At 33.4% G+C, this 19,925-nt stretch overlaps 1 protein-coding gene across 2 annotated transcripts in view; it reads left to right on the plus strand.

Moving 5' to 3' along the window:
* The window catches only part of LOC146995704 (spermatogenesis-associated protein 7 homolog), a 35,091-nt gene extending 23,782 nt beyond the window's left edge, over positions 1–11,309 (plus strand). For both annotated transcript variants that reach the window (XM_085821735.1, XM_085821734.1), the window contains exons 7-10: positions 2,910–3,118; positions 4,116–4,193; positions 4,391–4,448; positions 10,699–11,309. In XM_085821735.1, the coding sequence (XP_085677861.1) occupies positions 2,910–3,118; positions 4,116–4,193; positions 4,391–4,448; positions 10,699–11,004 (651 nt within the window). In that variant the 3' untranslated portion in view covers positions 11,005–11,309. The remainder of the gene's footprint in view (positions 1–2,909; positions 3,119–4,115; positions 4,194–4,390; positions 4,449–10,698) is intronic.
* The last annotated feature ends 8,616 nt before the right edge of the window (positions 11,310–19,925 follow it).

A 19,925-nucleotide genomic window follows, 5' to 3' on the forward strand; every position in this document is an offset into this window, starting at 1 on the left:
AACCAGTTAAGGATTTTTCCTCTGGATAGCCTGCGTATTTCGGCATGCAACAATAATTGTACATGATCCGATATCATTTCTTGGCATAAAGTTATAAACAATCTTGAATTAAGGGCGTTACTTCTGATAAAATTTACAATTTTTACCGATTCCAGAAGAATGTCATTCAGTTGTGGGGACAATTTCTTACTCATGATGAATAATGCAGTGAATGACTACTACTAATTCTTTTGATGCTACGTCTGTTATTCTCTTTGCAACACCTGTATGTGTTCCAGTCATAGCAGCAGTGCCATCAGTACACAAACCAATGCATTTTTTCCAGTCAATGCAGTTACTTTCAACGTAATTGTTAACTGCCTTAAATATTTCAGCACTGGTTGTTTGGGATGGTAGTTCGATACAGCACATCAATTTTTCTCTAATATCATTGTTTGCATAGTCAGTTTGACGAACATAACATAATAATATGGCATTATTTGAGATGTCAATCGACTTATCCATTTGGACAGCAAATCATTTCAATTTACGAATATCTTGCAGTAGTTGACTTTCTATGTCGTATGGTAATTCACATATTCTTCATCCAATAGTATCATTAGACAGAGGCAGAATTTTCATTTTATCTGCAGCAGATTGGCCCAACACACCTCTATCAAACAAAGTTTGACAAGTTCTTCAGTAACTGAGTATGGTTTCTTCAATTTGGCAATATGCAGAGCAACTAAATATGATTCTTTTAAAAGTGATTTATCAACCGAGAAACATTTTTTAAAAGCATCCTTTTGACATTTCATCTCCATACTTTTTCTCTGGAAAACATCCAGGGGTTTGCTTTCCAGTTGTGGGTACTTCATTTGTAAATGCTGCAAGAGCTTGGAAGGTTTCATGCTTTCATTGGAAAGAACATCTCTACAAACAACACATTCAGGTTTTCGACAATTTTCTTCTGATTGTGGGCAAAGGACAAAACCATGGTTCAAATAGTCTGTGATATAGTGCCTTACAAAGTTTTTTCTTTTTTAGGCAGATTGTGGGCTATATTCACTTTCATCTGTATTCGAAGGTGAGGATGACGTACTTGGTTTTAGATGGAGAATCCTTTCTTTGCACGAAATTTAGTAATGTGCCTTTTGTTTTCTTGTTACTCACCCTGGTTATTGATTTTTAATCTACATAAAGTTAAAGAAATAGTAGTTATAACGCAGTATTAAATTCAGTGGTTATTAAAAACTTACACTGATGTATAGTTTTCAGTTGTCCAAGCATGCAGAAGAATGTAAGCAAGATAAAAAGCGAAACCTAACCAAAGACACCTTAAACACTACGATAGATATTCAGCATTCAAGTAATCGGCAATATTCAAGACAGACAGGGGCACACTAACTGGTGTACTAATTGTACGGCATTGGCAATTTATGAAAGGCGATTAGGTACATAGTTGCCAGTTTGTTATATTTTTCATCATCGATCATATTATTTTCTAAACTAGTAAACTATTGTTATTGTAATGTAGGTGCTGTTGTAAAATTGTTTGTCAGCCGATATGATACTTTGGGTTTTGGACAGATAGCTGGATATTTTGCGGACCAGTGGTTGTGAAACACAGATCTAAAAGATGTTACAATCAGAATTTATGAGGATTTTTTTGGATTTAGAACCAGTATTAGAAGTCATCATTCCTCTTCTGCCTAAACATAATATTCTACTTTTTTAGAGGTATGCGTTAATTAATTTTATGCACCAGTATTGATTTCTTTTGGAATAAATATTAGCATTTGCACATTATTTTGTAAAACTTAAAATGAGCACAATCCAGGAAACATACAGCCACCATTCAAGAAAGGTTCAGCAAGCCAGCACGTGAAGTCACCTATTCCAAGGTGGTTTGAAATTGTAACTAGTTCTGCTTCATGAACCTTTCTATCTGACCCATTTTGAACTGTTGAATGTTAAACCCTGAGTTTAACATGTGGAGAGAGTAGCAAGGAATGACATGATCTTGTAGAAAGTACTGAGTATTGATTTACTAAAGAACAACAACAAAAAAAAAAAAAAAAGGTTTAAAAGTATTTGGATATGCTACAGATTGCCTTTGAAAATATGTCAGAACAGTAAAAGCACTATTAAGAGGAGTTGTGAGAAATGAATGGGATATTTACTGAATATAGAGATATATGTTTGATATGGCTAAGTTCACATTTATTTATTTGTTTCATGCCAGTAATGAGTTATTTCAGTTCTTCCAGGATTTTTTGCTGGCTTTCACATTTGACATAATAAAAATGGTTCAGTTCTCTCATGCTTCCTTAGATTTTCTATGTTAGGATTTCCTTCTTTCTTTGATATAAATATTGTTCATTTTACCATTCTTCTCAATATTTGTAAAGAGCAAAAATTGATGTGAAGCTTATGTTTATATACTCCTTACGTCAGTAAATTATAGCAGTCAGTATTAAATGCTCTTACATAAATATTTAATTTACTTTGCTTCATCTTTTTTTTTTTTTTTTAATTTCTTTCCAATTCTTGTAACATTTTAGAATTGATGAAATTAAGTATTGGGATTTATACATTTTTGTGATTGTAGTCATTTGGTTTAGAATAGGCATTTCATGGCTATTTCTCCAACTGGTCTAGCTTGTAAACATGGCAATGATTGCTGAAGATGGTTGATTGTTCTAATTTGCTAAAATATCTGTGCAGGAATGATGACACATGTTACGATTGTAAATGAGGAGAGGGTAATTACAGCTTTGAGGTAACAGTGCAAAATGAAAAGCAAATTATCTGTGATGGATTGGCAAACTATGAGAGTTGGAATGCCAATTTTCTTCTCTTTCTTTGCACTGCTGCTATTTTTTTCTGTTTGCAATAAGAATTAATCTTGATAATTTTTTTCCATCCAGACATTTGAAAGTTATGATGAAGAAACAGATGATGGTAAAGATGAAACATTAAATATTAATGCAGGCAATTCATCTGTTGAAGAAGAAACACAGATAAAAAAGTCTGCAAATGAACATATATCTTATCCAAATAGTCCATTTAATCCTGTACTGCAGAACTACAAAGAAAAGTATCAGAATTTCATGGATGACGCACAAGTGTTAAATAGGTAATTAAATTTGATTTAGTAAGAATAAAATGAATAGTATTTAGGTATTAGGTCATTCAAGCAAATGAAATTTTATAGTTTCCAGTTTTATAGTTGTTTAATTTTAGTGTTGTAAAACTTGCATTAAATACAAATTACAACATTCCCTTTCCTTGTGTATGGATTTTGTTGTTCAGAGGCCTATATTTAGAGTAAAGAAGCCATCAATTTAGTACAACACACTTTATTTACATGAATAATGAATAAAAAGATCACACAGCATATATCATCTCACCATCTCCGTACGCTCGAATGACGGACGTGTTGGAAGAAGAGACAGCTGCGCCAGCATAATTAATATGCATGCACATTAAAAAAAAGTTTGCTCGCCTCTCCCCAACAGATTTCTTAGATAAAATTCTAACAGCAACTGTAACATGATAAATTATTTTTGTTGCATTATATATTAGCTGTCAGAACTTCATTTTCCAGTAATAAAATAATGCCAATAAGATATTAATTGCTCAAAGAAAGCATAATAATATGTCAGTAAGATGGCTGAAGGCCACACATGTAAAGATGCTTATTAAATTAATTTGTACCAAATATACATATACTGTGATTATTTCTGCAATGTGTAGATAGCTATTGATTTTTTAACTAAATCAGAAAGGAAAAATGTATTAGCAAACTTTAATTTAAACAGTTTTCCCCCCTTCCCTTTTTAAGTGTATCATTAATATATTCTATAAGAAACATACATTTACATTAAGCTAGTATCAAATTCCAAAAAGGTAGAGAGTTTAAATTATAGAAGAAAATAACATAAGTTTAATTTTAAAATATGTATATATGTATTAATTTGGATCATATTTTTAGATAAATGTTTTCATGTTACTCTTTTATCCTTCTAGTATTGTCAGGTGTGTCAATCCGTAAATTTTTATAAATGCTGTATTAAAATTATTTAAAGTGTTTGATGATTTATCTATGCTGACTGATAATATTTTTATTACAGAAATGAAGAAGATAAATACCTTAGTTTTCTTAGTAAAGTCACAGAGGATATTTTACGAAGTGGTATCTACTCTGATAAGTAAGTTTATAGATCATTAAAATTAATCAAAGTGCGACTTCATCCTGATATTAATATTCAGTTAGAAAATTAAGTTTTTATTTTCAATTCATAATTGAATTTTGTCTTAATTATAATGTTGATGTTTCTTAGATTACTTAATAGGCTACTGGTATTTTTAAAATTATTTCTAATGAGATTTAAATATTTTACTTTAGGGCTATTCAGCAAGCCTTTGAATTTCATATGCAGTTCTTTGAAGACAGTGTTGATAAGGTATTTTCTTTTTATATGTATTGTAATATGAAAATATTATAATTTTATATTCTAGTTGTGCTATGACATATTTACTTGAATATTATTCCTACTTGAATACATATTTACTTGTTGTTCTGTTCTAGGACCATTTAATGGTAATTTGTTATTGAAATTTTTTTTTTTGCATTTTGCACTACTTATACTTTTCCTTTTGAATATCTTTCATCGAACAACATCTTTAAAATCAAAGATCTTTGAATCATATTGCATTATTTACTCACTTCATATTCTACTTAATATAAAACAAACCTTATTTTATTTTAGCTTCTCTAAATTTTTGTTTAAACTCTTCAACTTGATGAAAAGATCAGTTAATACCTTGGTGTGCAAGAATTACAGATAAGTAAAAAATTAGCAGAACAAGCAAAACCAACTAAAAGATTCACAGAAAGGTTTCTTAGAATCTAGTGTATTAAAGTATATGTGTATATGAAATATGACATATCCTGGGTTATGTGGAAGGGTATGAATCACAAGAGCATTGCATTTCAGTTGCCTGTGATTCACAAGTGCAGGTAGAAGCTAGGCCAGCAGAGATGACTGACGTATTGTTGAACTTAACCTGTTACGCTACCATCCAGTTTTGAGGTCTCTTACCTTGCCACCATCCACTCAAGAGAACTTTCAGTTTGCTGTGTATTTTGAGTGCCCCTTGTCACATGGACACTATATAGACATCTATGCCTTCTCAGGGATTCAAACCAGGGCCCACTGATATAGAAGTCCATTTCAATAACCACTATGTCGGCTGGGCAGCTTCCATGCTTTGAATGGTGCTGGGTTGCTATCACAGTGTGGTATGTTCAGCAGATAGTTGTGTAAATGACATCAAGTGTGACTGGTGTGGACGAGGAGTTAAGGATTGTACACAGCATTGCGTTATTGGAAACAGCTATCCAAAGGTTACTAGTGGTTGGCCACAAGCAACAATGACAACTAAGAGCCAGTATTTTGACACATTATACGAAGGCTATCCAGAAAGTAGATTACGTTTTGGAATAAAAAAATAAACAAAGTATAGGAAACAAATTTTATTATATACAGATGAAAGCCACACTCAAATACTACTTTTCTACATAGTCACCATACAAATTAAGGCATTTATCGTAGCGATGTACGAGCTTGGAAATTCCTTCGTCGAAAAATTCGGCCGCCTGCGCCTTCAACCACTTCGTTACCTCTTCTTGTCTTCCATCTTGCACAAAACTTGTGGTAACCAAGCTTTTCGCTGATGATTTCGTGCAACAAACTTCGCGAAATTTGTGGAAAACTCAAAGAAAGTTCCGTTATTGTCAAATTTCGATTTTCACGGACTTTAGCATCGACTTTTTCGAGAAGTTCGGCGGTCACTATGCTGGGTCTCCCACTTCGATCTTCGTCGTGAACATTGGTTCGGCCATTTTGAAATCTTATGACCCACTGACGCACTCCACCTTCAGTGATAATGTTGTCCCCATACACTTCACGAAGCTGCCGATAGATTTCTATCGGTTTACAGTTTTTTGCAGTCAGAAACCTTATTACTGAGCGCACCTCGCAGGATTTTCAATTAACGCAGACATTTCAAACCGTCACAGTATCTGAACGAAGCACAGCACGAACCTCTCACTAGCACGGCTAGATGCAGACTGAGCTGCGCAACGCTCTGACCCCAAGATGGCCGCGCTAGCCCCGCCCCTAGCGGACACAGACGGAAACGTAATCTACTTCCTGGATGGCCCTCGTATTATCAAGATACATTCAACACACTACAGTCAAAAGTCGTTAATTCGGACACCCATAATCCGGACCTCAAAGCTAAAAACTTTCTGCGCATGCGCATAGGCGTTTATGTGTGCGCGTTTAATGTATAACATACGGTATAGGCTAAAATTATCTAATTATCTATTTCAGTTAATGTTGATGATTGCGTTGTTCCTTAATCTTTGAATTGGATCCGGCTTATTATTTTTGCAGACTGTAAGAGCAATTTTATAAAAGTAAGCTTGAACTTTCGATTATGTCGAAAAGAATTTCCGATGCTGGAGCTCCCAAAGGATCTACAAAACGAAAGTATGTTTCGATGTCCATCAAAGAAAAAGTAGAATTGCTCCAAAAAATGGATAAAGGCATATCCTTTGTTTATCTAACCGTTCCAAAATCTGTTTATCAATTTCACGCTGCTATGCGCGGGGGGAGGGGGAACGTCGCAGCGCACAATGAACTGGAACTTGATCTGTCAGCACTATCGTTATCTTCAGGGCAGATGTTTTTATTTTATTCAGCTTATAATTCCTTACTAAATGTAGTATTTCATCTCGATGTACTCCGTCTTTGATATGATTTAAATCAAATCCCTCGTCATTATAAATATCACGAATACAAATCAAATAGTTTTCTGGTTGCAATTTTCTAACTTCGGCTATGCATAATGTATGCTTTACGCATGCGCGCGTTGAAAGAAATGTGTAATAAAGTAAACAAATAAATATTAAGCTTTTTTTTTTTTTTTTGATACCCTTTAGATCATAATTGCTCATTATTTTACAAATTACGGTTTGATATTTTTAATTTTATAATTTCTGCATGCCATCTTACCAGATTTAAATTGATGATCTATAATCCGGAATCGCCGAAGTCCCGAAGAGTCTGGATTAAAGACTTTTGACTGTATTAGACATCTGTTAATGTATTTTACCTCGGTCAGCAGATTTGCATAAATGGTTTACGTTTTTTAATACCTGAAACACAAGGGCAAGGGGCCAAACAAGGGGAAGTTCTTTTCACAGATGAAAACTGATTGAGTCTCATTAGCAATTCTGGATGTCTAAACATCTGTTGAAAGCATGAAACATGTAATCACCTCTCTAGATTTGCAGAAATATGCTAGTTTAAAAATGGAGGGAATGGTGGCAATATGGAAGTTTCATATCTTTCGAGGTGGTTCAGTCACTAGTGACAGATATTTTGCTGACATTGTTCCTTATGCATATCTTTTCTGGATTATTATTGCTTTTCATGGATGTTGGTGCTACGCGTCATTGTACAGTGGCTGTAGCTTAGCTATCACAAAGAAGATATTTGGTGCACAGGATTGGCATGCGCATTCCTCGTATGTAAATCAAGCCAAATACATGCCAGACATTTTTAGCAGATGCCCAACAAAATGTTGCCAGCAATGATACTGCAGCTCTGATTAGCTGTATAAGAGAAATGGGCTATGGTGCCTCAAGAACGTGCTGATGCCTCATACCGAGCATGAACAGATGATGCACATCCCATATTGCTGTCAAACATGATCATATCACTAGCTGAGAACTACATTTTTCTTACCTGCTGCTTATTATACAGATTTTTTTTGTGTTTTGCAGTATTGTGCTGAAAGCTCACTTTTGAAGATCTGTTGCATTGCCTTTTAAAGGAAGTTGTTCACAAAAATTCAGTCTTTTGGTCTATGATACAGATTAATGTAGTTTTACATCTCATTATTGTGCTATCCTTTCTTCTATCAGTTTGGAGCACTGTTTTATGACAATGCATGTGAAAATATGTTCTTCTTATCTTAATTTTTGCAGCTAGTATGTTTTCAGTTCTTACATTTAAAAAAAGGGCATGTTTGTAAATCTAAGACAGATATGTTAGAGACTGCTATGCATTCAGAAAGGTATCTATTACTTACATATTAGAACATCCACCTTAAATGGAGTTTGGCAGTTTTTTAACCAAAAAAAATAAAAAAGAATGATGATTTAAAATTTGAATATATATATATATTACATATACATATTAAATTTTAATTAGGTATTAATCCCAATAATCAATCAATAAATTTTCTTTTACTAAGTTGGTTTGTTTTTTCTTTTGTTGTTCAATTTTATAATAGTTGCTCCCTTTAGCAATTTTGTGGCAAAATACTGTATTCCTGCAGAATATTACTAAAGTTTCTTTCACCAAAGCAAATCCCACAAGTACATATTTTAAACATAGAGCTTAAGGCCCCCCCCAAAAAAAAATTGGGCTACAATAAAAAGAATGTGTATGGAAATTGTGATGTTTCTCAAAACTGAAGAATTGTTATATGCATGATTATCACAGTTTGGTCTCTTCAACGAAGTGGTTGCAACAATATTTAAGCACCAAATATTTTAAATAAAATTTATAAAAACCATTTGGAATCTTGTATAGCTATATTTATTTCATTTAAACTCAATTATAATTAACAAAAATATTTAAAACATATCTCCACTGTGAGAATTTTGCTGCATTTATCTTCTTCACAGGAACCTTTTTTCAACGATTTTATTTCATCTGAAAATTTGTTATATCAGGTTTCCACAAATATAAATTTAATACTGCAAAATGAAATGTTGGAGAAAAGCCATTTTAAGTTGCTGTGTGATATATTGTGGATTAATTTCTCGTACTCTGAATATTAATCAAGCTATTACCAATCCTAGTAGACTTGCCAGAATGTTTGCAGTTAGAGAAATCTCTATCATGAAGCTTTTTAAACTGTTTGTTCATAATTGCACTAATGTGTGCATATTACAAAGATTTTTTATTTTTTGAAATCCAGTATTTCCTTTCACAGAAAATAGATAACATAATTGCTAGTAAGTCCGTCTTCAAAACATGCTAAATTCAACAAAAGTTTATTTTGACACTAAACTCAACAAAAGTTTATTTTTACAAACTATAATGATAATATATTAAAATATTAGCTATTGGATTATTTATATAGTATTCCATAGATTACGAACCATGTTTTATTGAAAATGTACAACAATGCTATCTATTGTATAAACTGAATATTATGTATATCTCTCTAACACTTACATGGAAATAATGCCATAATTTAGAGAGAAAATCATTGTTGGAGAATCTCTATATTTATATATACACTGATGGGAATTCAAATTTCGCACTTCATGCATAGGTGTGGTGCTAGAACTTGGAAATCAGGTTTGCTTCAAATGTGTGCTGTAAAGATCATGAGCATTATTTATCTCTGAAATTTGACGTATTGAGTTGATGTTAGCCAAGAATGCCTTTAAGACAAAGAAGCCCTTATCAACAGCTCACCGAGTTTGAACGAGGTCATGTAACAGGGCTACAAGAAGGTGAATTTTCTCTCCGCAAGACTGCAGAAAGACTTGGCCAGAATGTATCCACTGTGCATGATTGTTGGGAGCAGTGGTCAAGAAGATTGCATTCCAGGCAGCCAGGTGTAACTCCTGAGAGGCAAAGCCACCGTATTCGGTGTACGGCTGTGGCACATTGTACTGCATCTGCAGCAGAGATACGAGCTGCAGTTGGTACCACAGTGACACAACGAATTGTTTCAAATCCGTTAGTTCAAAGACAGCTCCGAGCCAGGCGCCCTGTGGCATGCATTCCACTGACTCCAAGCCATTGCTGTTTGCAACTTCAGTTGTGTCAAACTTCAGTTGTGTGGAATGAAGATCTGTTGTGTTTTCTGATGAAAGCAGGTTCTACCTTGGTGCTAGTGACAGCCGTGTGTTGGTCAGGAGGCCAGGGAAGTGCCTGCAACCTAACTGTCAGCAGCCTAGACACACTTGTCCTACACCTGGAGTCATGGTCTGGAGAGCAATTTCCTATGACAGCAGAAGTACTCTCGTGGTTATCCCACACACACTGACTGCAGATTTGTATGTCAGTCTGGTAATTTAACCTGTAGTACTGCCATTTATAAACAGCATTCAAGGGGGAGTTTTCCCAACAGGATAATGCTCGCCCTCGTACCACTGTCGACATGTTACTTTGGCCTGCGAGATCACTAGATCTGTCGCCAGTTGAGCACATATGGGATATCATTGGACGACAACCATCATCCACAGCCAGTATTTACAGAACAAGTACAACAAGCATGGAACTCCATGCCACAAAGTTAAATTTGACACCTGAATGATACAATGCATGCACATTTGCAAGCTTGCATTCAAAATTCTGAAAGTTACACCGGCTATTAATATAACGGCATTTCACATTTCAAACGCATTTTTTTTAGTTTAAATTAACCTGTGATCTTGAAAATTTAATCAATTAAACATATTAGCTAGACAAATGCATTTTCCAAATTTCATTTCTCTACAATAAATTTTCCTTGGTGTTGGCATCCCCCCATCAGTGTATTTATAAACACAAGCACTGTCATTAAAATGCATTTTTTTACAATAATTTGCAAATTATGTTACTTTACTTTATTTAGGATAAACTACAGTCACTTCTTGAACAGGTGTTGGAAGGTTTAAAAGTAAGTAATGATGATTCAGATGAGTTTCTACACAGGACTCCATTATTTTCACTCAGCAGGCCCAACACACCTCCTGAAAAAGAAGATCATGACATTGTAATGAATGGTGATGAGCATTTAAGAACTGAAATAGATATCCTTACACAAAAAATTGATGACTGTAATCGTAACATTCACTCAAGAGATCAGTCTGAAATTTCATCAAGGGATGATGATGTACTTCTAGATAATATTTCACAGTTAAAATTAACAGACTCCTGACAAATGATAAATTATAATTATGTTGTGACAATAATTTAAAAATTGAATGCTAGATATTTATTTTTATGATTGTTATAAAGATCATAAAACATGCATAATGAACATTATGCATGTAAATTTTGTTAGAATATTCACATATCTTTCAAAAGATATAGCTTTATGATATTTTTTATTCAAGATGTTTTAAGTCTTTCATTTTTTTATATACACATAAAAGTAATATTTATCATACATTTTATGTGTACATATATGATCAAGCTCAAGTTTATGTAGATGTGTATTTTATAATTTCATCGTCTTCTCTAATAAAAAAAATTAAATATTTTTATTGTATTCAGTAATATATGCATAAAGGCAAGTACTGTCGTGTGCAAAAGTTTAAGACCACACATGGAAAAATCAGATTTATTGGAATTTCGCAACAAAAGCATGTTATAAATGAAAAAATAGACTTGCAAGGTTATTGAAGTGTAGTCAGTATTTTGTCAGACCTTCTTTATTTTTTATCACTGTCGCAATCCTTTTAGGCATGCTATAAACAAGAGACTGGCAGTAAGCTTGAGAAATCTCTGTACACCACACATGCCTTATATTTTCAACAAGTTCTGTAGCAATGGATGGTAGCTTCTCCGTGACTTTATTTTTTACAATACACCACAGATTCTCTATGAAATTCAAATCTGGGCTGTTACCTGGCCAATCAAGCACTTGGATTTGAGTAGCCCTCAGATAGTTCTTAACATTCCTTGCTCTGTGACACGGGAGCCCCATCATGCATGAAAATTGAACTTCTGTGAACATCCAAGTGAAGCTTCAACTTGTCACGTAAGAAATTAAGGTACCAACTGCTGTTCATTGTGGCTTTATGTTAGCAGCAGTACCAAACACAGACATTGCAACCCATATCATCTGGCTTGGAGGGTGTTTGACCGAAGTCGTATATCTCTCATCATATCTTTTTCCAAATGGGCAGCCAATACATTTAGCATGTGCAGAAAATTGCTGCACACTTGACTCATTAGAAAATAACACTGTAGTTCACTGTTGTTCGGTCCAATTCTGATATTGTCTGGTGAAAGTCAATCCTTCCTTTTTCATACTTTGAGTAAGTCAAGGTTTCCAAGCATGTTTATAGGAAAATAAACCATAATCTTTAGTCAAATGTCTTGAAATAGTAATTGAACTGACGTTAGTACCCTTTGCAGGCAGAACAGCTCTAATTTTATTGCAGGGGGTTGTTGGACATCAAGTGATCATCCTTATCACACGATCATCACGTACGCAAATTTTTCTTGGACGACCGCTTCTCTTAAGATCTGTATAATTTCCCGAAATTTTGAATTTACTGATAGATTGATGCATGCCTGTCTTGCTGGTATTTACCTTCAAACTTATTTCACATTCAAAAAAGCCAACTTCATGCAGGGCAGCTATTTTTTCCCATTTTTTAACAGTAAGTGAAGGTTTTTTTACCCATTACAAGAATTATACAACAGCACTGTGTATGCAAAATCTAGTAACGAACTACTGATAAACGAGACCACATTATATTTATAGCAGTAGAAAGCGTTTGATGCAATCAATGCGTGAGATAATGCAATCACGAGCGAAAATGGTGCTATTTGTTAAAATACAGGAAAATGTCTAATGGTTTTAAACTTTTGCACATGACTGTACATATGAAACATTACACAATTTTATATACATACTAAGTCATTACATAAAATTTACTTAAATCTAATTAAAAACAATAAATAGCTTAATTCCCAGATTATCTCAGGTGTAAATACAGAAACTTAGTATATAAAAAAGTATAATTTTAATAACAAATAAAATAGAATAAAAAAGTATAATTTTAATGTAGCATATTAACTTTTTCTATAGAAAAAGTATTCTTAAATCATATTGTTGCATGCGTACGGGTTCGTTATGAATTGAATGCAAAAGTGCGATGAAAAATGAATAAGATTTATTATTATCACAAATAAATAAAACAAAATACTCAAATTTTCTCAGATATTCTTACAGTATTACAATATCTCACAGTAGTTATCTTTTAACTACTCAAACGTTCAAGAGAACTTAATTCAAAACAGCTAAAGAAAGCTAATCCACGAATTCGCTACAGTCAACAAGAGTGGTCTTCTAAACAAACTCTTAAAACAACAACAAACTAACTACAATAACAACTACTAATTGAAAGGTTTTCTTGCCCCTTATATAGGCTTTTTTTTTTTTTTTTAATGCGCGAGAATTTTCTAGCCCTTTCTCGAAATCAAAAAGATATATTTATTTATTAAATGTTAAATGCACATGCTCTTGTATTTTTAATTTTCCAACTTAGCTTTCCTTTAATACTCGTCATGCGCTGCACTACACGGGAAATAAAACAATTTAATTTAAAAGTCTACTAACATCAGCTGTTTAAATACCAAATTCGTAACAATATTCTAATTCAGAAACTGTAACATTCGAAATGCATTTAAAAATCTTTTATTTAATTAAAGCCATTATTATTATTAACTCCAACATGTGCATAATTTAAAGAGATGCTTTCTGATTACTTGCACCTTGATTAAAAGTCATCAACTCATTCGTGGAAAACATTTTGCTACCTTCACTGCTCATAGATAGTCTTCTGTTTACAAACAGTAACAAAAAGCAGTAGTATTTTGTAGGAAAGTAAATTTTTGAGAAAAACGAAAATTCATAAAGCCGAAATTTACAATTCTACAGCTGTAGATACCGTTTAGCAAAATGAAGGTTACACATAGAGTGTGCAAATCCATGTGTATTGAAACACATGCATGGTATGTACATATAGGATTTGACTGTTGTCATATACATATTAAAAATTTGGCAGTTTTAACCAAATGTTTAAATTGCAGGTGTTGATTAACTGAAAGTACATATTTCAGAAGGGCATTTTACCAGTATAAATTAAGAAGTGATTAAAATCTTTTATTTTTCCATTTAAACTCCGAAATTTTTATTTTTTATTTAGTGATAATATACTTTTAGAACTATAAAACTTAGAAAGGCAGATTTTTATTTAAAAAAAAAATTCCATGTGTTATAATACTGTACCATGTGATTTCACCATTTCACAGATTGTGTTTTCTCATAAAATTAAGCAGTGATAATTATGTAAAGGTACTTTTAAAAAATTCAGCATGTTTCATGCCAGCCTAAAAGTGCTTAATAAATAAAAAATATATGAAATATAAACAGCAGGAACACAAAGTTTACTGAGACAGTTTCACTATCAGAAAACTTATTTAAATGATAAAATTTTAAAAATATCCTTTGGATATTGCAATCAAACTGTTTTTAAATGGATATCTTGTTTTGCAATCAATTCTGATGGGTACTTGGATTGGAATTTTGGCTTCTAGTGATGAATTGTTCACATAATGAAATTTAGTAATATGTATAATACACATACATATAGAGAGTATGCAAAAATATTCAGAATGAAAACACTACAAGCAAGCATTCTGTAATTATGAGTTAAGGGCTTCCTATGCCTATTTGCCAAGTGGCTTCAATCTGACTACAGCAGATTTTCCTTTCATTTTTTTGCTGTTTGACTACAAAGAACAGAATGTACATGAAATTTTGTACAACTAGTTTTTCCATTTCAAAAATGGCAATATGTAAAATGAAGACTGTCGTGACATGGTCATCCACTGATGAACAGAAAAAACGAAAACACTGAAAAATTGTTACATGTGGTGAAGATCCCTGACCAGATTTCTAAAAGAACTATTATAATTCATTTAACAATTCTTTAGGAAGAATGTGGTCTGTGCTTTATACAGTTAAAAGTCTTTAATCCGGACTTCGGCGATTCCGGATTATCGGTTTTTCCGGATTATAGATCATCAGTTTAAATCTGGTAAGATAACATGCAGAAATTATAAAATTAAAAATATGAAACCGTAATTTATGAAATAAAGAGCAATTATGATCTAAAGGGTATCAAAATTTACAATAAAAAGCTTAATATGTATTTGTTTACTTTATTAAATATTTCTTTCAATGCGCGCATGAGTAAAGCATACATTACGCATAGTCGAAATTAGAAAATTGCAACTAGAAAACTATTTGATGTGTATTCGTGATATTTATAATGACAAGGAATTTGATTTAAATCATATCAAAGAGGGAGTACATCGAGATGAAATACTACATTTAGTAAGGAATTATAAGCCGAATAAAATAAAAACATCTGCCCTGAAGATAAGGATAGTGCTGACAGATCAATTTCCAGGTCATTGCGTGCCGCGATGTCCCCCCCCTTCCCCGGAGAGCAGCGTGAAATTGATAAACAGATTTCGGAATGGTTAGAAAAACAAAGTATATGTCTTTATCCATTTTTTGCAGCAATTCTACTTTTTGTTTGATGGACATCGGAACATGCTTTCGCTTTGTAGATCCTTTGGCAGCTCCAGAATCGGAAATTATTTTGACATAATCGAAAGTTCAAGCTTACTTTTATAAAATTGCTCTAACAGTCTGCAAAAAATAATAAGCTGGATCCAATTAGAAGATTAAGGAACAACGCAATCTCCAACATTAACTGAAATAGATAATTAGATAATTTTAGCTTATACCATCCGTTGTACATGAAACGAGCTTGCGTAAACGTGTTATGAGCATGCGTCGACGTATATGCGCATGTGTTAACGCATTATACGTTGACGCATGCGCAGAAAGTTTGTAGCTTTGAGATCCGGATTATAGACCATTCCGGATTAGACTTTTGACTCTATATATATATATATTTTTTTTCTTTTCCCAACAGTAAAGAAAAGTGTCAAAAAGTAAATCTCTGATGAGAATGAGGTGCAAGAAAACAGAAAATTGTTTTGTGCAAGTAAAGCAATATTATTGAAACTGATAAGTTCTTTGATATGCATAACATAATAATTTTAGTATCTTTTTATGCGTGCTTTTTAATGTGTATCATTTAAGTTCTCTCTTTAAAAACAGTAAACTCTGCATATTTTTTCCCTCTCCCAGTTTTCAAATGGTAAAATCAATAGGAAAATGGGGGGAAAATAGGCAAGTAAATATGATATACATACTGTAAAGGGCCTTATTTTTGTGATCCCGTCATAATCGCAAAAATTTAAGCCTCGCGAAATACTTTTCTTTTCCACCTCAAATAATTAATAAAAATTCAGAAATTTTTCACTTACCCATAATTTAATGATTTATTGCACAATTACAAGTTTTTTCTTGACAACTTTCTTTTTTATAACTATTTTTTGAATAATATACAACAATATTTCTCTAATATAAAACAATAAAATTAATAGAAAGCAGCTCATTCACTTAGAATACTTTTTCTCTCATGTTTGGCTTCAATACCGTTAAATACGCGCAAAAGCCAAGAAATGTGAATCGGTTGTAGTCGTGATATTCGCAAGTTCACAGGTTCTTTTTCGTCTAGAAATTGAAGCTCATTAGAATACCACTCAATAAACTCATTCTTGAGCAAATGCTTGAACTCGCCATTTAGACGGGAACGAGGGGGGGAAGAACTTTTCAGACAAAAGGAAGTTTCTTAAAATGCTTTATGCAAAAGATGTACTTTTGGAATTTTTCAACTTTCTCAACTTTACTTAAGTACTTTTGAAAGTTCTGTTCATATAAAATTCGCGAAATTTTCAGCTCACGAAATCACTGATATATTCATTTTCACGAAAATTACGGCCCGCGAAAATAAAGGCCTTTACAGTATATATAATTTAAATTATTACACCAATATTTGTTCACTCTGGATTCTTAATGCATATGCACTTTTCATAATTAATATTTTAAATGTGTCTAGAATGAATGAATGATTCTTTTTAGTTTTTCTAATACCTTTCAGAAATGAGACATTTTACAAACTTATGTTCCAGTCTAGCGTGATGCCTACTTACAAGAAAATTTACAATTAATCTATGGCTGGTATTTACATGATTCAATTAAGCAATTTATATTTCTAATCATACTGTTAAGAAAAATTACAAATTTAATCTGATTTGGGGGGGACAATAGGAATTACAATGAAAGGTACTTACTCATTATCCACGTTTCCACAAAAAGTTGCCAACTTGGTAAAAAATCTTAGTTCATTAATCTTTATGGCTAAAGGATAATATTCTGTTGATAAAATAATAATGAAGCATTTTTGTAAGAAGCAAGAAATTTATGAGAAAAAAACAAAGATAGGCAATTGATATTTACATTTTCACAACCTGTTCAGTGAAATCACAATAAAGTACATTAAGTGCATAAATTCACATGCACTTGGAGGTGGCTCTAGTCACATGTATACTCAGAGATATGCCCAAAACACAGCAATTTTACCATATGTTGAAACTGGATGTGCTGATAGTCTGAAAATACCAAATGAAATAACAAAAACACAACTTTTATATTTCAAATTGTAATAGTTAATATTGCTTCATGTTTAACTATAATTCAAGATACAAACTATACTTCTAAAATAATCCTCTCAGATGATCTGTAAAATAGGTAACAAGTGATTCAACTATAGTTTTATGCTGACAAAGAGCTGGGAGTCAGAATATGATCAACAGTAATCTCAAAACTTCGGAATGACGATTTTGTGTACACTTTACCACAAGCTACACCCAATAAATTGTACATTTTAAAACTCAGATAAGCATTTTCAACCACTTTTTAGTAATTTAATAAAATACATCCTGTAATTTAAATTTCATTTATTTTCAACCATTTTCATTCTGAATTTCATAATTGCTAATTTAGAGAACAAAACACTTATTTTTTATACTAATTTCTTTTACAGTTTCAGTGGCGTAGCGAGGGGGGAGCAAGGGGGTGCAACGAGCGGCGCCATTTCGTCTCCAAACAAGATTTTCCGGAAAATTTCAGTTTTTATTTTGATCGATTTCTGGAAAATATATTTAAAATTAATAACTATTGTAATATAATTAATTATTTTCTTGATTTGCCTGATAAAATGTGTAATAAAATGTTTGCAGTACATCAACCACAACGTTCTTTCTGACCACTATATTTCTCCAAATTAGACATATATTTGTATTTTTTTAAACGAAATGCACGTATATCTCCCACTTTTTATTTTAAAACGATAACACGACCTTGTCCCGAATTTCTCAAACATATCTAGTTTCCAAAATCCGATTCCATAATCTGGAAATGACATTTTGGGAAAATCCTAAAGCTTCCGCTACAATGAATTGCGTTTGACTCTTCTGTAAACGACTGATGGCCTTCCTGGCTACCGATTCAACTAAGTCATTTTGCTGAGACATCGTATATTTACTTCTACAAAGCATTCAACGCATGTCAATTGTTTTTAATCTCCTATTACAAAAGGAATACTGCAGGTCACTCCTTACTCCTTATCTAAAACGCATAGTTTTCGACGTCACAGACTAAATTTGCATATTCCCAACTTTGTAAACGTTATAATTTTCCTTTATAATCTCTTCTATTTCCTTTTATTCAAAAAGGTTATCGATTATATGGTTATTTCATACCGAACCCACAATATCCCCTAATTGTTTTGAGCAGTGAATCTGACTGCCTGACATTACTCCGCAGTAGAAAAGAAACGGAACCTAAAACTCCACTACAGATCTATAGAGAAAATGTTTTTCCAAACCGAAGAGTCGCACTTCAAATACTACTATTTCATTATCAAATGCTAACTACGAACATTCGTTCAGCAAATTAAAATAAATTTTCATATATTTACGAGGGGGAGTCAAATGAAAACCATAATTATTTTTTTAAATATTATTTATTGGTCACACAGGGTACAGAAGTAAATCACTTTTCAACATAGTCCCCTCCTCGTTCAATGCAAGTCCGCCAGCGCTTCAGAAGAGCCTGAATACCTGCAGGAAAAAAAGTCTTTTGGGCGTCGGCGCAACCACTCGTGCACCACGTTGCGTACCTCTTTATCGGAGTGGAACTTCCTGCCGCCCATTGCTTCTTTGAGATGACCAAACAGATGGAAATCGCTCGGTGCGAGGTCTGGCGAGTAAGGGGGATGTGGGAGGTATTCAAATTTCAGGTCTGTGATGGTCGCAACCGTTGCACGCGTCTTATGGGGCCGTGTATTGTCGTGTTTCAGTAGCACACCAGCTGACAGCAATCCACGTCGTTTCGTTTTGATGGCAGGCCGGAGCGCCGGTCTTCGTGCTTTGAAGAGAAGGCAATTAAGACGTCATCAAAATAAGGTACACAAAAGTCGAGACTGTTTCATACCTGATTCGTAAAGTGTTTGAACGTTTGAGCAGCATTGCATAAGCCAAAAGTCATGACCGGAAATAGTCCGAAAGGCGTAATAACTGCAGTTTTTGGAATATCAGCTGGGTTAACAGGTACTTAGTGATATGTCCGCTCAAGACGCTGAGCGTCTTGGTTTAGCGGCAATTTAAGGTCCGGCAGTTTCAATATAATGTAGTATATCGCGCTTGGGTTCGGAAATACGCATAAGTGGGCGCATGTTTGTAGGGAATTCTCTGAGATGTTGATGCCATGGGGAGTTACCCGAAATCAGTTTAATGTTCAAATCTTGACTATTGCAAATTAATCCCGGATAAGTTAAGCTGGTTGTGAAATCTAACAAACGGCGATTCTTAAGATCGACAAGCAAAGAAAATTTTTGAAAAAAGTCAGCACCAATAATATGACTTGAAACAGTAGCAATAATGAATGGCCATTGGTAGTTGTGGCACAATCCTAAATGAACAGATATCAGGCGTTCACCAAAAGTTTGAATAGGAGTTCCATTTGCTACATAAAGTTGTAACTTGGTAAGGCATTTTTGTTCGTGAAAATGTGGTGTAACGACAGAAACACCAGCCCCGGTGTCTACAAGAATCCTGAAGCCCGAATTCTTTTCGATG

Source organism: Stegodyphus dumicola, chromosome 8 (assembly GCF_044657685.1).
Source record: "Stegodyphus dumicola isolate Sdum_Otavi_A_Nest chromosome 8, ASM4465768v1".
Classification (NCBI taxonomy): Eukaryota; Metazoa; Arthropoda; class Arachnida; order Araneae; family Eresidae; genus Stegodyphus; species Stegodyphus dumicola.